At 47.1% G+C, this 25,636-nt stretch overlaps 1 protein-coding gene across 1 annotated transcript; it reads right to left on the bottom strand.

The window, feature by feature from the left end:
- Positions 1–1,719: 1,719 nt before the first annotated feature.
- On the bottom strand, positions 1,720–15,089 carry LOC8053673 (ras-related protein R-Ras; the record flags this gene model as incomplete). Its single annotated transcript, XM_029977086.4, has 2 exons — positions 1,720–2,362; positions 14,873–15,089. Coding segments are annotated over 2 exons (705 nt in total), but the record flags the coding sequence as incomplete, so codon positions are not given.
- Positions 15,090–25,636: the final 10,547 nt, after the last annotated feature.

Genomic DNA, 25,636 nt, shown 5'->3' with positions numbered 1-25,636 from the left:
ACACGCCTACAACGTCTACAAGAACGATGTGAACACCGACGACAACGTCCACTGCACACGGTTGAAGGAGACGAAATCCACCAGGACGCAACGATAAGACACAACTCAAAGCCATTAAGACGAAGGCGCGCCCGCACCCGCTTAAAGACCGTCCTTTCAACTCGCCGAACCGACGATCGACGAATTAATTAGGAAAACACTCGCTAAACGCTCCTGTGTAAACGGAATGTAAATGGCTCACTTTAAAGTTAAGGCCCCTTTTGGGAGCAGTTTAGAGCTATCAACGTTAATGTAAAATTCAAGATAGCGCCACGGACGACTGCACTCCGAAACGAAACGGAGACTCAGCAAATGCTTGGACTCGCTGGGCTTCTCCGCAACAAGGGTGTCCGCGCAAAGCGGTCAACTTGCGGGAGCAAATGGTCATTTCTTGCGCGGTTGAAAGGTGCTAATACACCATCCACTGTAAAGGCCCATCCACACACGGACGTTTGCTTACGTCTCCTTACGTTACGTCATAAGTCCGTACGACACCCGCGCTTCGAATGTCGTGTGCTTTAATTGGTTCCCACGCTTCATAGGAAGCACGGATGTCCCGTTGATTCTCGACGTGAGCAGACCGTGAGCTCCCGTAACATAAGGGAGTTTTCGGGAACCGCTTCTGGGCATATCCGATACGATGAGCCCTCCAGTACGAACTGCGCATGCGCTAGCACAGAAGACTAGCATATGCGCAATTCGAATCGGAGGGCCCATCGTACCATATCGGGTGAGCAGAAACGGTTCGCTAAAACTCCATAGCGCAGCGTAAACAAACGGTTCTGTCGGAACGGGCCTTAATGCTCTAGCAGCCCGTTTTTTGTTTAACCAGTGCCAAACCCCACCCGAAATTTGTACAAGGGGGCGCTGATGTTGCTGCGAAATACCGTAGTTGGACTTGGCAGGCGTGTTTTACGGTTCATATTTTAACAGGTAACCTTCAAGTTTGGTGAATGTTTGGCTTATGAAGAGGAATTTAGCATATAGCATAAAAATTATGTCGAGCTCGCAGCCAAAAGCAGATGGGGGACATGGCTAAAAGGTATTCAAGTGAAAGAACTAGACGCTTTTGGTAGCGACAGTGAAATGAGGCATTTCTAAGTCCTGGTGGGTCTTGCGTTCTCACAGTCACTGGCACTGCCTGACCCGTCGTTCCGCGCTGTGTCTGTTTTCACTCACATCTAACCATATTGTTACTAAAATGCCCTACTAAAAAAAAAAAAGTTAAACGTTTTTTTTTTTAAATATTGGTGCCACATGGCACTCATAATTACGGCGATGTAGAAAACATTTGTTAGGCCGCAAAACGTACCGTTTCTAAAACCGAAGAACAAGACGCACTACCGAGAAGGCCGAGTGGTGCCTACACCGTAAAAACTAAGGCAATATCCGAGTACTCACACGGATGTGAACTCCTAAAAAGTGCAGGGATATGTTTCAGTCGCAACGCTCGATAGACTCAGCTGGCCGAAAAAGTCTTCACGGTATCCGGCTACTATGTTCACCAAGGGCGAAATGACGTTGCGTATTTGCAACACGCAATTGGTACGGTTGAGTTGTAGCGTCAAATTTTGTGGACATTGAAAAAGTGATGCAACAAAATAGGGTCTTGAATACCATAAACAAAAGTTTCCATAGTGTCATATGAAAACATTAGGTCATGTTTCCTGATTACAGGGGCAAGCCGTCTACACCCAGAGGTGAACGGTAAAATTAGTGTCGCATGGAAACCTTCGGCCATGTCTCCTGGTTACAGGGCAAAATGTTTACACAAAGAAGCAAATGGCGACAAGTGTAGCTTTCGGTACGCAATGATATCAACGTGCAAATGTCCTTTATAAGATGTGGCACTTCTGGTCGGGGTCCGCGATGTCTTGTTCCGGGTCGACCTGCTGCGACGGCTGACGACTCCGCGGCGTCGCGGTAACCACCGGCGACGCCGAAGCCGTGCTGGACTTGCGTCTCATGCTGGGCAGACTGCCCAGGGACCCTAGCCGATGAGAGAGCTTCCGCGAGGACCTCTGCAGGGGAGAGTCCGGTGGCCGACCGGGGTCCCCTGGACCTCCCAGGAGTGACGAAGAACCCCCGGGACCCGGAAGTAATCCTCCTGATGACGTTTGCTGTTGCTGTTCCATGGAGTAGGCTTGCTGCAGGAGCTCGCTGAAGAGCTCGCTCACGTTCACGTTGTACTTGGCGCTTGTCTCGAGGTACTGACAGTTGTGCATGCTCTCCTGAGCCAGCTTCATGGCCATGTCTTGAGACACCTGGCGCTTGGCAATCAGGTCTGATTTGTTGCCCACCAGAACGATGGGGACGCGTTCTCCTGCGGCACAAAAGAGAGAGAGAGAGAGAAAAAAGAAAGATGTTTACAAATCTCGGTAATGCGAAATTAGAGCGCAGCTCTTGAGGAGGAGGAGAGGAGGATACGGAGGGGAGGGTATGCCCTTCCTCCTCCTCCGTACCCTCCCCTCCTCTTCCTCCTCCTCGTACATCCTCTCCTTTCTCACTCTCCTCCAATTCAGTTTACCCGCTAAATTTAGCGGGGAAAATGACGTCACATGACTTGGTGTGACGTCTCCATAAACAAATTCGTTTTCTCCGCTACATTTAGCGGGAAAATTGACGTCACGTTACCTCAACACCAATTCTATTCCCCGCTAAATTTAGCGGGGAATGGAATTGGTGTTGAGGTCTCGTGACGTCAATTTTCCCGCTAAATTTAGCGCGGTTACGCCGACGCCGACGCCAGGAAACACGGAAACGTGTTTCGCGTTTCCGTGTCTAAAAGAAAGACGAATAACGAGGTTAATAGACTGCTTCCAAGAATCTCTTCATGCAACACTGCGCGCGTTGCATTACGGGACTTATTTGACCATGGAGAGGAGTGGCATGGTTTCGATTTCGATTGCCCCGTTGACGAAGTAGTGCATCTCAGCACTGCATGAAGATAAAGTCAGCGCTCGCTTGCATTGCACCCATTCATCTTCGTGAGAGCCCCCGTTGAAACGTGGGCCTCCAGCCGCCACCGGGACCTGTTTAGACTTAAGGTGAATTCGGGTGGTCGCCTCTCAGAACCTTGCTTCAGCAGAGCGCCTCCTCCTCCCTGCCAGAGCTACTCGGAATCCTTTTCAGCCCATTTCAACTGCTCGGTTCAGAGCGCTCAGACGTTCTCAGGCCAGTCACGGAAGTAAAACTTCTTAACATTTGTAATGCAATAAAAAAATTTATATATATATATATATATATATTACAGTGTACGGTGCACAATTGAGCAAAATTTACCCTCGCAACGTGTTGAAATAACTGTTATGACGTAAATTGTTCTACGCATCAACATGTAAAAAGAAAAAGAAAATAGGAGTATGCGAATTGACTTTAGCAGAACGGAACGAAAGCCAATGTTTGGAAAGAGTTGTCAACTCATCGACACTGAACACGCTGCGATAGTGGTCATGCGTACGGCAGAACCGGCAAATAGAAAATGGTTAATAAACCGCATTTTTTTACGGCGGAATATCGTGCAAGCAGGATATAGCACATATCGCCATGTGACACGAATCACAGTGCATTGTATTCTGCTCTCCCTTTATTTTGCAGCACAAACCTTTGCACGCACTTTTCCCAAACTTGAAAATTTCTTGAAGCGACCACAAAGCTCAATAAAACAGCGGCGAGCTCTGCGAGCTGTTTCTTCGTCGGTTAGGTTTAACGGATACACCGCCGTAAGATGAACGGTCTCGTGAAAGCACTGGGAATACTTCACACGTCGACTTTTCCTGTTACGGTCGCAAATGAATGTCGTCCCGTCCGTCGCAATCCTCGCACCCTCGAATGCACAAGCCCTTTGTAAAATCAGATATGAATCGCCGTCATGCCGGACCTCGCACACCACCACAGACCACTGCCGGCCATCGTAAACAAAACCACGGGATCTCCGTCCCAGTACCGCTAGAGTTACGGGAGCCAGAGTTGCGCATTTGTTTTCCCCGCGCCGCCTTGCCACTATTCGCCGAGATCCATCACGTGAGGAGCAAAGCATCCGGTGGCGTGCAAGAAAGCCACCTTTACGGTCGCTCCGCCGACGTTTCTCTTGCCCCGGCGTATGTTTCCCTGCTTTCCGCCTCCTTTTCCTCCTCTCCTGTTTTCCATGCGCGGCGGCGCGCGCGGCGCCGCTATTCGCCAAATTTAGTCACGTGAGGAGTAAAGCATCCAGCTCGTGCGGGAAAGCCGGCGCTACGGCCACGCGCCGAGGCTGAATGCGCAACTCTGCTACCGTAGGTAGCTATACAGGAACTCTAAGTACCACTTGACGCCTGCGCCGCTCCGCACTCCGACCACTAGAGACGGAGTTCCAGGGAGCGATTTGAGAGGGAGGGGCGCCCTCGGAAAGAGCCAGCCGATCAGGTCATCACACTCTTTCCACCACTCGATCTCGCGCGCTCTAGAAAGAGCGCTCGAAAGTGCGCAGAAAGAACCAACCGAATTCGCAATTAGTAAGGCCGGCCGCGTCCAATACTTCTCTGGCTGCCTGGCTCTTAAAGGGCAACTCCGCTTCATTTTTGATATTTAGAAAACTATGTAGCCCTCTTCAGTATCATATAGGAAGACCCCATGTCAAATATTACGATCTAATGGGCCTTTTCCGGGGTTTCCACGGCGCATGCGCGGCAGCAGCAGACAAGAGTCCGCCATTTTTGGTGGCGTGGTGCGTCCGGCTCGGGACTGCTGGAGGCCGCAGTGGTCGCGCGTTTCGAAGTTCTCCAACAGGCCCTAGCGCTGCTTCGTTGTTGGCTGCAGCAACAACAGCAAGCGTTGTCGCAGTTTATGTTTCTTCAGGTTTCCTTCCACTAGCCTGCACTCGACGAAGCGGCTGCTCTGGATTCGGGCGATCCAGCGAAACAATGAGGACGGCTCGTAAAGGCAGCCTTCAAAGCACTCCCGTGTTTGCAGTTGCCACTTCAAGGAAGGTTTCTGTTTTTGTCCCTTGATTTTTAATTCTCTGTAAATACAAGTCAGCAGATTGGTTAGGTATGCTGTCGTATCGCTTATGTGCCACACAGAGCGAGCGCCTCGGAGTTGGCGTTTCTGGGATAGAGCGTTCCACTGGCACACTTTTTTGTTTACCAATGTGACGGTCTCGCGTTGCTACGCAAACTGCCTGCCTGCTTTTTGGTTGTTGTAAACATTGGAATAACCCACAGTTTTCAAATATTTATAAAGCATTAAGGTAAAGCGGCTATGCTGCACATTACTGAAATGAGTGATAAGGCGCAGGCGAGCTAGTTTACGTTCATGATTTAAAAAAACCCTGAGACTGGGGAAACAAGAAGGACGAACACGACGAAATCTCAAATTTCGTCGTGTTTGTCCTCCGTGTTTCCCCAGTCTCAGGGTTTTCTTAAATTATGCTGCACAGTTTGTTGCTAAGTGCACACACAGAAAGTAAAATGGGAGCAGATCTATGACTACCACGACGCATCTGCTGGTATTGCGGTTAAATTAGGAAAAAGAAAAAATCGTCTTGATCTGTTGTTCTGGTGTATGTACAGAGTAAACAAAAATTAATTTTGCAACATTGTCTACAAGCGCGAAACTAAAAATAAAGAAAAAAAAACATCTGTGGCCGATTTTGTGTTTTTTCTTTAGGACCTACAGCCACACACAGCTGTAGCCTGAAGTGGGGTGACATCAATGACGATGCTCGCTCAGAAATCGGTGGCTGCACGTATTAATCTTAGATATTTATTAAGCATGTATTTTAGTGGTGAATTTGCCCTTGTTAAATTTCAAAGTGTTTCTTCCTTCCAATAAAAAAACAGGACCAACAAACTCGCCAGGGTCAGCGGCGCTCGCAAACGACATTTAGTTGACCCGGCCAAGTTTGTTGGATTATTTTTTTAATAGGAATGAAACTACGCGTTGAAATTTTACAAGGTGAAATCCACCACTAAAATACACCTTTGATCAGAATTACATTGGTACGTTCAGCCGCCGAGTTTTTGGGACGGTTTTAGACTAAGTTTTCTTATTTATGAGATTGCATCGTGCCAATTAAATTTTCGAGTAAATTAAAAAATACCTTGCAAAAAAAAGGCTTTCTTTTACTGTAACTTGGGCTCGAATATTTTCTGAATTTACTGCCGGTATTGATATGACATGAATCCTAGTTTAATGTAACCGTTTGTACTTTCTTATAGGTCGAAGAGAGCTTCAACTTTGTCGTCAGTCACAACGGGCGCCACGGCGAAGTCAGTCGTCCACTCATTCGGGAAAAAAATGTACAAACGGACGAAGTCGTCCGTAGTTAACGCATTAATTGAAAACCAATCTGCTCGTCGATTGTGTTGGATAGGCGAAAAACAAAAGCTGACCAGTGAGCGCATTTAGCGACCGCGTTCAGACAGCCAACATAGCTTGGAGCGGGCAGAACCGGAAGCAAGGCCGGCCATCAAAAACGTCTCTTCTGCTTGCCGATAGATGGCGCCCAACTTTTTCGGAAAAGGCCCGTTCCGTTTATATATTTAATAAACTTGCCAGCAAACCTTCAAGCGAGCCAAGTCGCCGAAATCTGCCAACTCTAGCGTGCGGCGCGAGGCGCAATCATCAGCGCTGTCAATGCCACGGAGTTGGAGCGGCCAACGTTGAACCACTACGTCAGAGGCATGTGTACGTCATTCTCACGTTTTGCTTGTTTTTACTTCTCAGAGTAAAATTGAACGATGACGTCATGAGTTTCTCCTCCCGGTGTTGGCTGACCGGGCGTCCACGTGATCACCGTAACGCGGATGCGCTAGTTTGCGCTGCCCTGCGCGCTTATCGGTCTGTTTCTCCGCTCCCCTTCTCCTCTTTCGTCTTCTCCCCTTCCCTCTCTCCCCCGGGCCATCACCGTCCATGCCATGCGAAGCGACCTGCCCGCGTCCAATAAAAAAAAAAAGAAAAAAAAAAAAGACCTGCTTGCGTCGCGTGTCCTGTTTCTCGCTCCGTCCCGAACGTCACAAGACCACGTGGTTCGACGTGACGTGCCATGACTCTGACGACCCGAGACCAATGTTGCCTGACGCAAAAGAAGTTTCATTTTCGGTATCTGCTGATGTTTAAATTAGGATTACACAAATAATATTCCACATTTCGCAAATCCGAAGACGTAGAGTTGTTTTGTAGTACTTTGTGAATGTGAGTCACATGGAAGCCTAAATTTTTCGGAATTAAGCGGAGTTGCCCTTTAAAGGGATACTGAAGCGAAACTTGAAATACACCTATTATGGTCAGAAATAGGTTCAATATGATCAATGATATTCATAAATCATAATCGCGCGTTTGTATTTTGAACGGATGGCTATATTTTTCACCCTGATGGGCCCGATTGGGCGCGCGCTCAAAAATCGGCCATCGGAGAGCGCGATACGTCTTGGGATATTGGGCGCATTCGTGACGTCACTTGTGCCGGTCGGGAAAGGCTACGGCGTGAATGTTGTGGTTACGAGCGTTTCCACTTGGTGGCGCGTCGACGATTTACGACCTGTGACAACGTGGCCGTTTGAGATGTGCAAGGGCTGCACGCACGCTGCACCACGGGACCACGGCAAGTCGGCAACCACGGCAGCACTGACAAAACCAGCTCTGAGGCCGGATTCTCAAAGCGAATTCACGACGAAAAAAGTGCGTACGACAAATTTGAGAGAAAACCCGTGCTCTCGAAACGAAATTGTCGTAACCTTTGCGCAGGTTACGACAGAATCCTACGACAGCTCCGAAGCTGTCTTACGCAATTTTTACGATCAAGTTAACAAGGCCGACAGCGTCGCTCAGTTACTTGGTATCGGCCACCAACGGACATTTATTTTTCTTCGTGCTCTTCTCGTGCGTCCCGACTTCAACCAGCAAGAAAAAAGGAAGGAGTACTTAAAACAGACCACGACGATCAAGAACGCAGGATCCACAAACACACGAGAAGAGCTACAACAGCCACGATTCTGCCGACCGAGCGAGCTCGGCAGAATATAGTAGGCCTAGCAGCAACATCGACTCGGCGCACCGTTGCTCCGGCGGTCCTTGGCCAAGACCGTCTGTCCATGACCGGCTGGCCTGCTGAATGGAATATGCCCGCGCGACCCTTGTGGACCCTTACCGGATGAGTAGTTTGATCCCCGAACTATATTTCAGAGGTCAATATTTTCCCCTTGTCATCTCGATCTCCTTGTTTTCCGAGACAGCGGTGACGAACGCTGTCGTCGAAAAGGGACTCTCATTGATTCTATCTCCTTGTTTTGTGTGATATAGAGCTCAAATAAACGCCATACGGATTACCTTGGCAACTCGGTATGTACACTCTGTTATTAGTATGCCATTTTTATTCTGACTCGACGCTACGTCAGTGTCGAGCTATAGCAGTTCGTGGGAGCTACGCGATGTCGGTCTAACCTTTCTTTGCCGAGTGTCATGTCAGTATCGAGTTGCAATCGTAAAAGATCGGTCCAGAAGCGCTTACCGAAACGCGGTCTAACAGAGCGAATCCAGCACATCAAACGCGCGTGTCCGCTCCGAGTGTGAACAGGTATTTGGCATTTGCGTGGCTCTTGCTGACACCCTCGTAGTTCAAACATATCCTTTTTAACGTCGGCTCGCAGCTCGCGACTCGCAGCAACTAATACCGGCCGTGCCAGAAGCATGCTCGGGCCGTGTCGTGCAAAGAGCCGCAACGAGAACGAGCTCACTGTGGCCAACTACGCTTTGGCTTTCTCCGCCAAGGCTTTGCGAACGCGTTCAGGCCTAGGCGAATTCTGCCGGCACGCCGTATTGCCGCAGAACGGCGCTGGTATTTTGGCACAAGTGATGTCACGAGAACTTCCCCCCATCCACCAGATGAGAATTTGAAATCGTTTAATTATGTTTAAAATTAGTTCTCCTGTGTTTTACAGCGCAATATTTATATTTCCGAGGTGGTGCCTGTCCCTAGCCCATATTTATGCAACAAGATCGGCGCTAAAATTTCGTTTCACTACCCCTTTAAGCGCGAAACACATGCACGACGAAACCTTCCGATCCGACGTGCGGACTGCCGGAATGACCTTGGGGGGAGAGGGTTTTCGTAGCATCGGAGAGCGTTGAAAACCCTCGCCTCCGACCGTCGTATTGCGTGGTCGGACGTCGGATCGGACGGTTTCGTCGTACATGTATTTCGCGCTTTACTCCAGAAAGCCGCATGATTCTCCCTGTTCACAAGTAATTTAAGAAGCCAATTGAGGAGAAGGTGGAACAGGATGACCGTTCATAAGCTTTCAAAGTCCTCTTTACACGCGCACAAAAATCGGCACATCGGGAAATATGGCATACCCCCCCCCCCCCCCCCCCCCCGCCACAAGTGCGTTGTAATTTTATTTGAATTGGTAGGCAACAACTACAGTATTATAAACCTAAGGAAAGTCACATATTAAAGAAACTGCAAGCACTGCCTTTGGTCGTGACGGGATGTCGTGAACTGAGATTGACAAATCGAAATCGAAACTGTGGCCAAGGGGTTCGTGGCTTCCAAGACGCTTTGCGCGACACTACGAAGAGGTCTAATGTGTAGGCCACTATAGTCGGTTACAAGTCAAGAAGGTAAGAGAAGCTCCTCCCACAAGCGTGATGCGCCCGTTTCAAATCCCTCCGCAGTCGAAAGAAGAGTTCACTGGAAACGCTCCTTGTTCCGCTTCAATGGATAGATATTGGCTACAGAGTGGTGCCAACTTGTCTCCGATCCCACTTTTTAAGAAAGCGACCTTTGTATTCATTGGAGGGGGAACCGAGCCCCTGAAAGCAGCCTTCGTATCCACTGGAGGGGGAAGCTATTCCCCGAAAGTCGTCTTTGTTTCCATCGGAGGGGGAAAACTCTAATCTCCCTCTCGTGGCTTCCACAATGCTAACTCAAGGTCGAAAGATAAAGCAAACATGTACAGAAAGGCAAGACCCTCCTCGCGCGTTGACCGCGACGTCACGGAAACGATGGGACGCTATTGGATGGGGAGGAGGCGAAGGGATATATGATTCCCTTTGAGGTGCATTTGCCGCTACCTTCTTAACCTGTAACTCACTATAACACGTGCCTCTGAACTAGGCGGGGGTATTGGTGGCCGAGTGTGTTAGTGCCCCGAAGCTGGGAGCACTTGGAGTGAAAGCTCGTGCTACAGAGACCAGGGATCGTGTGTTCAATTTCCATCCCTCCCCGTTTCGATCTGGACGAGCATTGTATCGGCGTTCGGTCATGTATGTGTACTGCGTGACGCGAGTTACATACCTCAACGAACTGACAGTGTTACTGCACTGGCTAAATTTCTTATATACAATGGAGACGCCATGTGCGCACACAGGCTGATTATCCTCCCGCCGTTTAAACAAAAACACCACACGGTTCTCAACTAGGCTGGCAGTGGCATTGAAGGGTGTACGCTGTGGGCACTCTGGTGGTAAGAAACGTTCGGCCAGGTTTCTCGCATGCTGATCATCTCTGGCCGACACCTCCGTGAGGTGACCAAGTGCACTCAGCCATGCGAGAGGTACTCCGCCGTTAATAAAAGGCAGGCGAAAAAGCATGGGCAGAGAGACCTTTGGATCGCGGCGTGCAACTCTGACAGTTAGTAAGTGACTATCGGTTGTTAAAACAATGCACTGGATTATTCTCCGAGGGGCGTAGCAGCAAGGGAAATCCAACAACGCTTGATGACGTAGCTGTAAACTGTTTTCGAGCAAAACTAGCATTCCCGCAACATTGCAAAGAAGGGGATCAAAAAGTTAGTTCTCGCTACAATACAAACTAAAGAGCGAACTGAAAATGAGGTATTCAGATCTACGCCAAGAGCCGCTCTGAAAACGTAGTTGTAGCGATCACTTCACCTACAAACTTATTAACTAAGTCTCATAGCGAAATGTTATCTGCCATCGGGACAATTTTGCCATAAACCTTTTTGAATAATGCAGGAAGTGTGTTTTCATATCTCACACAGACCGCGTAGTTTTGGACAATTAATGTCCCTCAATGCCCACGACGCAAAGTAGCTACGTAACCCCAACAAACTTTCATCCAGACATTTCGATCCGCGTCACGGTCGCCCAACTAGCGAAAGACGCAACGTTCCCCCAGAAAGCAACCATCGTCCCTCCGTGCTGAGCTGGAAGTTTGCCACAGAATACCGGAAACAACTAAAAGAGGACATGCTGCTTTCGAGAGCCTTTTGAAACGCCCGGCCCCTCGTTGGACAAAGGCGTTAACCCAAACGGGCGAAATCAAGCACGGCACACAAAATAAACGTATTAAAAAAAAAAGAGAGACGTGCGATTGCAAGGCGGCCGTCACCGTCCACGCGGGACGGCGCCTGCGCCAGCGCTGACATTCGGCGCTCACACCTGGGGAAGAGGAGGTGCGATGCAAAAATAGACCGCCGATGCCGCCGCCGGTGATGGTCGCCCCGTCGACCGGCGATCGAAAGGGAGTTCAGGGACACCTGTTGAAGTTTCGGAACACCGCTTTCCTCCGTAGCCTCCCTCTCTCGGATCCAGGCTGATGCAAACACATTGCCGACAGGGCGAATCCGGAGAAAGGAGCGAGCGGCCGTGGGGGAGAAAAAGGGACGATTGCACTCCCGGTTTCGATCGTGCTCGAAATGTCTGCCGGGTGCCAAAGAGCCGCCTGCCGCCCAGGTATACGGTGTGCGGGGAGCGGGGCGTGGGAGGTAGCCTTGTCCGCATTGCCATCTACAGTTTTCTTCCGGCAGCACTTAGCGGGTTGCCGCCGCCACGCGATCGATGGTGTGCGTTCCTGAGAGTTTGCGCAAGGCGGCGCTGTCTCGCGCAGGCTGGGCCGTTCGTCACTCCTCGAGCGGTGTTTGTCTTCCCGGTGTCAAAAGGAGTTGCTCGTTTTATACTTTCTGATTATTGGTGCGGGAGGTTTTATGTGGATTCCAACATCTGACTGCCTTTTAAAATAAAACGTGACCTGGAAGGCGAGCTTCTTCGGTACTCTAGAAATCTTGTGATTGATAGTATAGATCAAATACAGCGGAAGAGGTATTGAAAACGATTTAACAGGCAGCTCTTATGTGGAATATTCAATGAGATTTTTTTTTTTGTGTGTGTGCCTATTTTCAGAGAAGAGGCAGCGCACAATAAGCTGTTGGAAATTTTATCGTAGCTCACCCCGTATAGGCTACTTCACATTTTTAACATGACGAATATAAACGGAATATAACCGTTCAAAGGTTAAATAGAAGGTTTTAAAGGGATACTTCAACGAAATTTGAAATATTCCCGTCGTGTTAAAAAATAGGTTGAATGTGATCCACAATATCCGTAAATGACAATGGCACGTTTGTATTTTGAGCCTGGTGGCTGTATTTTTCGTTATAAACGGCCCACTCTGGGAAGCGCTCGGAGAAGGCCCAGCGGAGACCACGTGACATTCAACGCAATCTTGACGTAGGTCGTCTCGGGTCAAGCAAAGCTACGGCGAGGCTGACGTCGAGAGGATGGCCTAGTCGTTCCAGCCACCGAAGCGGCTGCTTTTTGTACGAATTTTGAGTGACGGGTTAATCTTCTATAATCTTGTAGGGGCACAATAGCGACTTCTGCGACACACAAAAGGGATTCTCGGGAAGAGGGGAGTTTCTCCTTCCCCTCTTCTCTCGTCGTGGCCGGAGGCGAGACACTCACCGTCATTAGCTGTGAAGGTTCCTAGACGGGCATTACAAGGGAGGCGTTAGCGAAATCCACCAGGTGCTCTTTGCTAATCGTTTAATTCGTTTTAAAATTTTAGAAAAAAAATTGCATTTTCATAAAAGGCCACCAGTAACAGAAGTTCGTCCTGCTACCTTGCAGAAAACTTTGAAGCACAAGCCTGAAGCGGTCTAAGAAGTAAAGAAAAAAAAAAAAAAACCTGCTGGCTAGAACTTTTTTTGTTTTCTCTTGTGCTTCACGATACAGACAACACTACTCCAGGTTGTAACACACACTGTTAAAGTGATGGTTCTTTTTGTGTATATCTACTATTTCAGAAGGTTCATTAGCCACCTGCTGTTTACATTTTTGTTTTTGATATCTAAGGGTATCTTATTTTGCAGTCTAGATCTTTCATTGGCTGAGTAAAAAACAAATCATAAATAATATTTTAGCCCACTATTTATTAAATAATTTTCTCCCTCTATAATTTTTTCCTCTCATTATAATATTTTAATGTAATTACCTTATTCTTTCATTAAACGATGGCGATCGTAACACGCTTTCTTTTCAAAGGTTGTTAGCCTGGTTGGTGCTTCACGTCGCCAGCTATATTGCTGACATTTGTTACTAGCAGGGTATATCTTTCACAGTGATGACTCGTATACGACTTGGTATGTTTTTCATCTCGTGGCCACTCGTACGAGACGTATAAATTCACGTAAAACGTTATTATAGAGTTACGTTATACTTCCCGGCTCATTTTCTTAGCTACACTGTCGCGCAAGCTGTTAAACGCTATATATCTATTCAATGACTCATTCAAATGCTTCTTGTACAAAACAATTCTTCGAGAACAGCAACCTTTCTGGGTAAAGATAGATACCCTGAAACGAGAAGAGGCCATGTTCGAAGTGAATATGTATAGCTAAATTGGCACGAGTGTGCCTTTAGTTTGCCTCTGGCTGATAGTTGAAGACGAAGAACACTGCTTAGCGTAATCAAAGTCCGGGCAGTCGCACTTCGACGTCATCGCAGCGAGATCGAGCAGAGACACACATTGAACACGAGCGCGTCGTCAGCGTTCGGCTGGGACTTGTGTCCGGTCAATGCGCCGAGGAACGCTCGGCGACCTTCGAGTTAACCGGGCCTAGACCGAATTGCTGAGTTGGTGATATCCGGGTGTGATAACGCCGAAGTTCCTCAATAAACATCGCACCTCGTGCTTCCTACAAGTGAGGTCATTCTATGAAGCGCCGACTGTGCGACGGGGCAGGTTTTAGGTAGCGGATGTCGGCTCGCAGCGTGAACCAAAAGACACCGCTTTTTGTTCCAGCGGGATGAGCTTAGTGGTGCGTGTAGGTGGTGGTTACGTCTAAAAAGAGAGTATCCAGGGACTTTAGATGACACTACCGGGGGGTGGGGGCGGCAGGGGAAGCTGTCCGCGGGCTTTGATGGTTCTGTACTCCGTTTACCCATTACGTCCGACCGCACCCAACTTTACAATCCGATGGGACCCATTAAAAAACGTTGAGAGTGCACCAACACGGTGTTCGTCATGTTTATGTACGTGTTCTATCAACGCTGAACCAATCATGTACAGGGGAAGCCTAGTGACTTGCGCTTTTGATTTTGACGCTGCTTGACTAATCCCATCCGCCCGTATACCGTCGGCTGCGTCCGAACCTCAGGGGAAACGAAGTATCGACCTTTGCATCGCTTACCCCCCGGGCCAAAAACGCTGGGTCACAGAGCTGTGGACGCATGCGCAGCGTCTGATATACAGCACAACAGAGCAGCCGCGCATGCTCAGAAGGTGTTCCACAGCCCAGCAGACAAAGATGGCAGCGCGCAGAAGGCGAGTTTGCAAAGGTCTATAGGTGATTTTGGCACGAGGAAGCGGATAAAGTTTCTCGGTAAGAGCTGCACTTTGTGCTTCCTGCAAAAGTAACGCCATTTTTGAAGCGCGGACTGAGCGACGGTGCAGGTGTTAGAAGGCGAATAGCGGTACACACCTATAGAATGAAATGACTCTGTTATGACTTTGTTCCAGTGGAATAATCTTCAGAATGTGTGTCACTTGTCGTTACTGGTGAAAGAATGTATCGAGGGACGTGTCAGAAGCGGGAAGCGGGCGCCGTACTACCTCTTATCTTGGCGATGAGATGCCAGAGCTGCACGGCCTCGTGGAAGGACTGCAGGCTGTCCACGGCGAAGACGAGGACGAAGCCCCTGCCGGATCGGATGCTCAGCTCCCGCATGGCGGGGAAGTGGTGCGAGCCGGCCGTGTCCAGGATCTCCACCGTGTGGAAGAGGCCGTCTGCGTTCCAGTCAGGCGGAGAAAGAAAAGGATAAGCGTAACGTTAAAGTTACTTAAAAGGTTAAAACAGCGCAAAAAACGACGGACAGGGTAAAGAAGGACACGGACAGAGCGCTGACTCGCAACTAAATCTTTACTGGACTCAACGGGGCAATATATACGCACAATTGAGAACAAAAAGAAGAAAATCAGCCTAAAAAACACTCAAAACAAAAGCACAAAAAACGAAGTATCACCTCTAAAAAGACAAACAAAGGCACGCGCTACAACCAAGCTAATCAAGTGATAAGGCAACGGAAGGGCTGCTGACACACATGACTCCCAATCTGTCTATTTCTAGGGCCTCCAAAATTTCACGTGTCAGCTGGTCCCGGTGATGTTTAACGACCTCGCGCTGTTGAAACTGAGGCTGGCATCTGCAGTCGCGGCAATGTATGCCGAGTTAGCCCGAATAACTTGGCAATGTATGCCAAAGTTAGCCCGAATAATTTACTGGGAGAATACGTTCTAAGCGAGTTTAGTAAGGGTGCAGGCGAGCTGCATGGTGAACATTAACCGAGTTCAATTAACGTCATACTGGGGCAGAAGAGAAGCAACAAAAGGTGGAAGTCGTTTTTTGTTGTTTCTCTTCTACCCCTGTCTCGGGTAAATTCAACATGGTTAATACATTCTGCTCCGCTCCTTTGCATCAGAAAGTGCGCCTACAGCACCAGATCGTCCCCGGTGGGTACAGCCCGCTTCCGAGAGAACTTATGAGCACCGCGCTGTCCACGTCGTCGCGCTTTCGTACTTTCGCCGAGGGAGAGGGCTGCCACCGACGAACCGGAATACCGAATTCGACAAGACATCAGAGGCGTCTGTCTCCGCTGTCTCGGAGGCTGTTTGGGACGACAGATGGCGGCAGTCACCCCTCCCAATTCGAAGGGGAAAACCGAACTGCTACGCGCGTACAGCCGCTCGTAGTACGCAAAAGCTGTCGGCGCCAAGGCCATTTTATTTTCACAGAGTAAGATGCATCGCCCACAGACCGTTCCATTAGGGTCATAGCAGGGAGGGTAAGAAAGAAAAAAAAAATGCCCTCTTCCTCTCATCTGGATATCGTCTGCTCCGCCGAGTGGGCTGTACCTAGCATCCGACTGGCGTTCAAACTCGGTTTAAAATCGCGTCATTTTGGACATTTCAAGCGCAGATGCGCAGTGTTTGGTATGCCATTTATTGTGTAATACTATACTACATAAAAAGACTAACAGGGTCCGATTGCGCTGTTACCTGCGTGCAAATAAACAAAAATAGGGCAAACTGTGTCAGATTGGCCGGTCCCTCCGGCGAAAAGTAAATCGGTTGCTGTACCTTTTTTACTACACAAAGTTCATACTGGTGTAGGCCTTTAGCGACCATGAGTCGAAGTCTGAAATGATGAATAAAAACGTGTTCTCCTGCCGCAATACACGCAGTAGTCGAGGGTAGTACTACGGGCTGACTCAACTGCTATTTAAGTAACGCGGAAAAGAGATGCTAGTTGATCATTTACGGAAATAGAACAACAGAGAGATATAGGCTGATTTTGGGGGTAGCGATAACTATTCTAAGAACGCGAACCACTTCATAACGGCAGCCACGAGCGAGAGTTCGATGTTCCGTACAGCCCACAGGTACAACCCAAAGATGGAGAATGGCAACCTCCCGGTTTGTCGTCTGCTAGCGGAGTCGGGCGCGTGCCCTCTCTCTCGTTTTACACCGCCGAACCCGCTGAATATCCCGGATGTATGGAGAGGGCGCTGCTGTCGAACAAAATGGTGCCGCCCAGAGAGCGCTAAATAAAATGGTATTCGGTGAAGCTATAAAAGTTCAGGACTGATCCGATCCGTGCGCTGACTGCTACCCTAAAAGCTGGTTCACACATTTGCGTTTGACTGTGAATCGAGTGAGTTTTGCTTCCTTCTATGCGATTAACACAAGAGCACCCTGGCGCCATCTGGGGTAGCTCTGGGACACTTCCGACTTGTTTGTAAATAGACTGGAAATTTCGCGGTGCTTACGAAATCAAATTGACACATAATTTATGAAATGCAACAAGGCATGAAGTTGGGCTAGTTGGCGCATTATGAAAACTTCAGAACCGCGTAAAATACACGAAGGACAAGAACGAGAAGTGAACGAACACAACGCCGACTGGGAACCGAAGTTTAATCCTGCAAGGAACAGAAAGGATACATCAAATAAGCAGGATAGATAAAAGATACTCAACCCCCTGAGGCACGCCTGCCTCAAGGGGGTTGATTGTTTAAATACTTGCAGGCGTGCCTCAAGGGGGTTGATTATCTTATCTATATTGCTGCTTTGATGCTTCCTATCCGTTTCTTGCAGGAATATACTTCAGTTCCCAGTCAGCGCTGTGTTCGTTCACTTCTCGGTCTTTTCTTTCGTGTATTTTGCGCTGTTTTCAAGTTTATATGTTTATGAAAAATTGTCGCTTATTATGTTGACAAATATTTCAAACAAAAAAAAAAAAGTAAAAATTTAAACAAATACGCAGGTCGCAATTGTTCCTGGCCTACCCACGCACTGGATCACAGTTAAACGGAAATGTCTGAAGCAGCCTTAATCTTTACATTTAAACCAACTTCTACTAACATTTGTTTGTATGTTAGAGTTTTCTTTTTTTTTTTTTTGGGGGGGGGGGAGGAGTCATTAGTCACAACTTTATTACTTTTAAGTTACCGATTTATGTTTTTCACACAGAAGAACATGTCTAGATGAACTTAATACCACTTAAAATATGAAAACTAGAAGGGGGGAACTGCCCTCTTGTTCAACACAACGCTTTCAAACTTCAGCGGTTAAGTGAAACTCAGCATGCCCGCCAGATATCTTCGAATGTCAGCAAGTATATAAAATAAAAAACCCAAGTTGCAGGAGGAAACAAGAAACTTTGAAGACGTGGTGTTTTGCTGGCACAAGTAAATTGAATCTTTATTATTGGCTTATTCTACGAGGATGTAAAACGGTTTAGGTTTGCATAACAGTTGCTCAAGCCACAACTGATTTTAATGGAGTCGTTTATTTTTCTTTATTATGTTGAAATATGTTGTCGAAATTCACAATGACTTCGCACAACTCTGAGTATTATGTATTTCGGCATGGCGCACCGCCAGTTGTGATAAACATATGGGGTATTCCGATGATCCTATTGCCCGCTCTTGGAAGACGATCTTCTTGCCGAGTTTCTCCTACAGACATTGGTTGCTTGCCAATTTACGTCCTGCGCCCGGTGACACATATCAATTCTAAGCGTGGCAGAATAATTTCGAACAATATTCGGCAAATTCATAACACTAAACCTCTCGCATTCTTTGTTGACGGACACATGAGCCACGAGAGCCACTGATGCATACAAAATCACAGTCAGTGTAGGTTTCTGAAAATGAGCGCGTATTGTTGCCACTGTCTGGGAACGTCGAAACAAAAGTTATTGCTGCGTCAAGATCGATTTCTGACATGAACAAACTTGAAACTCGAATTCCAACAATGTTCAATGCCACGATGAACATCCCCTGAGCTCGAACGAAGAGTTGAAAAAAGAGTTGCATTCTATGAATATTCATTTGGTTGCTAATGAATGCAATATTATCTAAATCTCTGCTGTTTTATTGCGCTAGCACTCAGCACCCTGTGCCCGCTACGAGCCATTACCGATCGCCCAGCGAACAGCGGCGCACGCGGCCTCTTTTGGGTCAGCAATGTGGTAGCTAAGCAGGCATGTCGACCTTGCAATACGACGACGACGCTCCGAGAAGCGCGCGTATCGGTACTAAGTTAAAGTTCCTTAATACTTCTTTTACAAGTAACGACAACTAATACAAATGACAAAGCACATTCCGCTGGAACAAAATGGCGACATTCAGTTCAAACCTCTGCTGTGCGCCGCCATTGACTTCCTAAAACCTGCACCGTCACGTAGTCGGCGCTTCAATGAATGTCGCTACTTGTAGGAAGCTCTGGACTTTACACTGAGTTAGATTTGCAGAGTGTCCTTAGAACGCTCGTATTGAGGAAACCCCGACGGTGTCTTTCGTTTGTCAGCGCCGGGGAGAGGGGGAGCACGAGAAGGAAAGGGGGGACGCGTCTGACGCTACCATTGGTCCGAAGCGCTGACGTCAGCATGCGTCAACCTCTTTCTCTCTCCCCGGTGCTGGGAAACTAACAAGACACCGCCGGGTTTTCGTCAAAACGAACCCTTTCGTTTTCGGCAAACTCACGCCCACAGCTGGAGCGGAGCCAGAGAGGAGGTTGCGCCGCGCAACACCTCCCAGATAGCAAAGCCGTAGTTCTGAATGAGATGGCTTAATCAGAAAAGGCCAGCGCTGGACACAGATTGGAAACGAGTGCTGCGTCAGCACTGGACTTCGAATCAAGTTTGAACCGAACGTTGACACAATCGTCGTGTGCCATCTTTGCCCAGCGTTGGCGTTCTCTGATCACGCCATCTTGTGTAGCACTATGGCTTTGTTATCTGGGAGGTGTTGCTCCGCGGCGCGGAGGAATGCGGGCGTGCTCTGTAGCCGCTCTGCCGTCGCCGGTTGTTCTTCCCTCTGGGCTTCCGCGTAGCAGCGGTGCGTAAGCCGTGATGTGTGTGATAGTTAAAACGATCGATGCGGTTCGTTTCACGAGTGATATAGATGCGGTACCTTCCACAATTGGCATGGATGTGGTTCTTTCCACGAGTGATATCGATGACCGTATCCAAGGGCGCCGACGTACTCTGGCAGAGTACGTCGGGCAGAGTATACAGAAAATGTGTGAAAATAATTACAGGAAGATCCATTGGTGGACTCTTGGGAATCCGTTAGCATGACCCTTGGCAAATGCCACACACGTCCATTTTTGGTAAACGCTAACACTGACCCCGTACCGAGGTAAAGGAAGAGGAATCTAAAGCAAAAGAAGCAAAAGAGAAATACGAAAGAAACAAAAAATTAAGGGGTTGGCGTTCGCGTTTCCCAAAGGGGTAACGTGTGTAGTGTTTCCAAGGGTCATGCCAACGCATTCTCTAACAGTTCATCAATGGATGTTCCTGTAACCTTTTTAAAAAGGGCTCGTCTTCAGCTTTCTATTTAGTATAATAAAATGGAACTCCAAGTGAGATAAATGACTTTCTTTATAGTTAAACACTCTCTGTATTTCTTTCCTCTCAGCTCTTCGTTATCGATCATTTCATATGTTTCTTTTTTAATCTCGCTTTGAATGACGGTATATTTTTATTTTTGTACTATACTCTTATCCATTCGTTTCGCATAAATTTTAAATACCGGCCAACTCACTTTAGAGCCTACCGACGTAATTGTTTTAATTGTATAACTTCTTCCCGCAAAAGAATTAAACCTCAGTTCTAAAACAAAATGCAAAATCTCAGTCTTCAAGTATATGACAATGTGCTTTTTTAAAATGGGAAATCGAGGGCGAGCTATTAAACAATAATGAATAATCAGGAGAGGAATGCCAATCACTGGGCAACATCAGCAGCGTGCATCCGCAGGTAAGGTATACCAGGGTAGGCACCATCTTTGAATGAGATTGAGGGTAAAAAGAACACGAGGCATTCAAGTAGCAGTGAACACTAGCACGCAGAATTCCCTACACGTAATTTGACACCTCTTCTTTTCGTCAGTCAACGCTCCAAACTTTGGTAATAATGAAGTTTTGAGATACCCATTCCTGTTTACTTACGAATCTGAGAAAGGCGATAGAAAATGATTGTTTATGATTCAGTTCAATTACAGCGGAAAAGGCTTTAAGCGATACAACAGTGCACACTATAAGAAACTGAAAAAAAAATAGAAAAAAAATTAAACGATCTGGTTGGGACACACGTGTAAAAAAAAATAATTTTACGCAAAAAAAAAAAAAAAAAATGTTTTTTTTAGAGCAATATTAAAGGCGCGAGACGCGATTTAGTCGGTTGTTACCTCCTTTCCACTTGTTTTCTCTCAAATTTCCGGCGCGTGGGGGAGAGGTGAATCGGCTTCGCCATCACGCTGAGGTGGAAAGAGCGAGTGACCATCTCGTTGAGGTCAAAAGAGCGAATGACCATTTCGTGACGTCATGGACTTTGCGCGCAGAATTTAAAATAAATTTTTTGCCGTCAATATTGCTCTAAAAAATGTTCTTTTCGCGTAAAATGTATTGCTCGACTCGCGTGCCCCAACCAGGGTGTTTAGTGAGTTGAAATATATTTATTTAACGGCCAAAAAACTGTTTAAGAAAACAATCTTTTTTTTTTTTTTCTTTTCAGGAACTTTTTAAGGGTACAAATCAGGCTATCTCAGGGCTGACACTTTAAGGGTGTTTCGACCACAGCCTTAGACAGCTGGTGAACATCCTCAAAAACAAGGTGCTGGCAATCTTAGCAGCCCCCTAGATATATGTTATCAAGCGACCAGTTTACAAGCAACAAGCATGCCATTCCCGAATTCACCGAAGGGCCAAGTACAGACGCAGTTAATCACCTACGAAAGAGGAATCACCACACTGTTGACATCTTTATCGCCTCATATACGCGACAATTCAAACTCAGGGGGCACTAATTTGCAAGTGACCGTCTCCGCAGTTATGAAGGTCACAAGTGCGTTGCTTTGTTTACGTCAATATTTTACGTCAAGCATAGTATATCTATGTTCAAGGATTATTTCTTCTAGTAAATAGCATTGGGGGGTACAGGTAATAATTATTCGACATAATAGTCCAAACCACCTCCACTAAAGTTGTTCATGAAGCGTGAACACTCTTTAAAAAGAATGTTTGCCCTTCATAAAAATCCTCGATGATGACTCTTGTGTGAGCGCACCCGCATTGTCATTGTCTGACAAATAATTTCACTATCTGCCGAGCCAGTGACGCTTGTTTCTAAAAGAGTGTACTTAGACATTATCTTGGTGTTCTGCTATCATATTTTGGTTTTTATTTCTCTCTTTATATATATATATATATATTCTATTGCAAAATAAACTACGGGAGTCAAAGAAAGAATAAAAACACTTAAGGACAAGGACAGACAGCACAGTTCTTTCAACTAGCAACACACATTTACTGGTGTCTCCTTCAATTAACTCAGTTAAATATTACGCCGCGTTTTGCGCAGATCTCTTTACATATTATCCTTTTTTATCTCGCATTATCAAGTGATGAGCAACCAAGTTGTCCACTTGCCATCTTAATTTCCAAAGGATGTTCGCCTCATTTCACCGCAGCATACTTTCTGCACCATACAAAAATGAAGGGAGCTCCGAAGGGTGCATTGCTCGGAATAAGGGTGCTGAAAATATGAATCTCTGGGTGCAAGTCTCTGTAACAGATTTTTTACACCCCGAAACGTGTAAAACTTCTTAGTGTGTTCAAGTTGAATATGTTTTCCCCGCACGCGCGCTCAAACCACGGCATGTTTTTCCTTTCAAACATTTTCGGATAACATGATGGCGTCTTTGGTTACATCTTGTTAAAGTTGACGCCAAGCAAGCTAGATTTTAATCAGCTTTATACAAGCAGAATAAAACTCGTGTTACCAACGTGGGGGTTTATTCCACGAAAGCCGTTGTAAAGGGTGCTCATGGCGGTTTATACACAGCGTCAAGCAACCCCCCGCCAGGCTTTTAGTTTGCAAATTTGAGCGACGTTGATCTCATGGGTAAACACGACGATAGCAGAGGCTATGTAAACCGAACAATCTTACAGTAAGCCAATGAACAATTACCGGATCAAAACCTTATTAAAAGGTAAGCCCTTCAGCCCAGCTTATTTGTCATTAAAAAAGCTCGCGTTCAAAATAGCAGTGCGGGCTCTAAATGCGATGTTTATAAAGTTTGTTTTAAACGCAAACACGCAGTCTGCGGGTTAAATGACTTGGTGTTAAATATAAGAATGATCACGCTGTGCATATAAATAGACTTATCTAAAGTGGAAGAACGCAGGCGAGCTGGTTAGGGAACATGCTTCTAACCGTAGTACGCTAGAACGTTGGGCTAGTTGACATATAGCTCATAATATATTAACAGCAAAACACACACACACACAGATATATATATATATATATATATATATATATATATATATATATATATATATATATATATATATTACGGAAAAAAAGAAGACAGACAGACTTGGCGCTGCGTTCATTTTGTTACTTACAAATACGTGCAATCGGAAGACTATGACTCTTAATGAAAAAAAAAACTGTGCTAGAGAATAACAAATGTCAGAGTAAAACAGCAATCAAACTTGGGACATGCCTCTTAGAAATAAAATCGATAGAGAAGAAAAACCGAAACTTTGAATGGTGTCTCAGATTTTACAATATTACAATCTGAAGATGCGTTGCGTGTACATGCTTGCAAAGTGTTGTACTTTGATTAACCACACAAACATAAAGCTGCACATACCGTACTTATGAAATTATGATTTACTGCCGAATTCAAACGTGTCTGCCACGTACAGGCGTATTCTTGCGGTGTATTTTAGAGTATATTTACATTGGGAACCCGCTAAGAAAGTAATGAATGACAGCCTAAAACTTCAGGGACAAATCAAGGAATCTTAAGCACATGACATATTTCTCACTCCACATTGATTTCAGCCGCCAATGTCGACAGCGTGCTGGATAAGTAATGTTTCTTGCGTGGCCTCAAAAATGCCCGCCCGCCCGCCCACCCACCCACCCGCACGCACGCACGCACGCACGCTCGCATGCGACACTAACTCTCTCGCACAAACCCGTCTTCACGTATATCCAGACGCACATTGAGTCGCTTGGACCCGCACAGGCAGGAAAGCAGACGTATTCACACGCGATTGAAAACTCGAACGTACACACAAACACGCCTGGACATATACGCGGGGCACGAATAAACACCTTTGATCTCAAAAACACGAATAAAATCGCAAATAATTGCGCACGCACACGCTCACACACGCACGAACATGTCTACACATATCCCCCCAACGTGCATGGACTCACAGGCCAATTTACACGGACACTCGAGCAATTGCTGCACGTGTGTGCACAGTCGCTCGGGGCCGCTCACTGGCTCACTAACAGACTGACAAACACACACACGCGCACACGTACGCACATATACAACCTTGGGCACTCTCAGGCAATCAGGCACGCGAATACACCTCACAGGCTCACACGGACACAAAGTTCCAGCCCATAAATCGTCAGATAAAAAAAAAAAACAAAAAAAAAAAAACAACGTTCAGCCTTTTTACCCTGGTGAAGAAGGCAGAGCAGCGGGGCTGGTAGCTTCTGTTCTCGGCGGTGGCTTTCCAGGCGAGCGATCTGCTTTTCTTTCGCAAGGAAATCTGAAGCGCTCGACGCACGCGGCGGTTGCGGACCCATTCGCGCTGCTGCGTACGTCGCCGCACCTTCGGCACCCGGTCTTCTTTCCCCGAAGAAAGGGTATGCGGCCGACCCATCGTGAGTCCAAACCGAAACTGATAAGAGCGTAGGATACAGCGCGCAAAACAGAAGAGGATTAAGAAGAAACACGCGTAACGTGTGCTCGTCACGTGTGTTTCTTCGTCCTCGTCTGTTTTTCGCGCTGTTTCCTACGATGGATTCCCACCAACTCGCCCAACTATCCATCCTTCTATGACGTATGTATGTATGTATGTATATTTGAGGCGAAATCTCTTTGTATCGAGAGTCTTGTAAGACGCGTCAATAAAAGCAAAAAAAAAAAAAAAAAAACCGAAATAAAAAAGAAAACAACGAAAGAGAAGTGGTTAGCATGTGTGTCCTAAAGTTCGCCAACCGTCACTTTAGCACTGTCAAAGTTAACCAGTTCACATGACACCGTCGTTTTAAGCGAGTGTTTGCTCCTCCAGTCAAAAGTAAGGCTGCGGCTATTGACCATCTATTATAGCTAGAAAGGTTGCTGCCCTCTCGATGGCGGCAACCAGGCTATACTGTGTTTCAGCTTTGGTTCGAGCGCAGCCGATGTTGTGAGCCGAAGGGCCAATCAAACAGCGAAAGATGCACAACGTCATGGCGTGCACTCAGCAGTTGATAGGACCAACCGGTATTCGCCGTCTCTCTGTGCGTGCTCCTCCACCGGCTAGTTCTATCAAGCGGAGAGAGCACACCATGACGTTGCGCTTTTTGCGCTGTTTGATTGGCCCTTCTGCTCATAACATCGACCGCGCTCGGACCGAAGGTGAAATGAAGTATAGTTGCCTGGTTGCTGCCATTGCTTATAGATGGCGGTAGCTGTCCAGAGGTTCGTGTAGGTTTGTGTCGACATTTTTTTGCTACCGGACACGATCTTGAGGAACCTAGCCCTTAACAGCTCCGCTGAAAAAAACAAGTTTTGCACATGAGTAAAGCTATTCGCACTACGTAGTGCACTTCGGTCGGAAATGGCTATACGCACTACGCGGAGAGCTCATGCCGCTTGGGTCACCCTTTTCGAACGGCGCGTGTGTCACTGGGGGAGTTCGTTAAAGGGGGACCAGCAGAAATATTCTTCCGCCTGGCGGAAAGTCCTCCTCGCCCTCTTTCTTTCCTGTATTGTAGCACGGCGAGGTGAGGGGAAA

This window comes from Ixodes scapularis, unplaced genomic scaffold, assembly GCF_016920785.2.
Source record: "Ixodes scapularis isolate PalLabHiFi unplaced genomic scaffold, ASM1692078v2 PGA_scaffold1__304_contigs__length_218370807, whole genome shotgun sequence".
NCBI lineage: Eukaryota > Metazoa > Arthropoda > Arachnida > Ixodida > Ixodidae > Ixodes > Ixodes scapularis.
The sequence above is the reverse complement of the archived record's forward strand: the minus strand, read 5'-3'. Positions and strand labels throughout refer to the sequence as shown.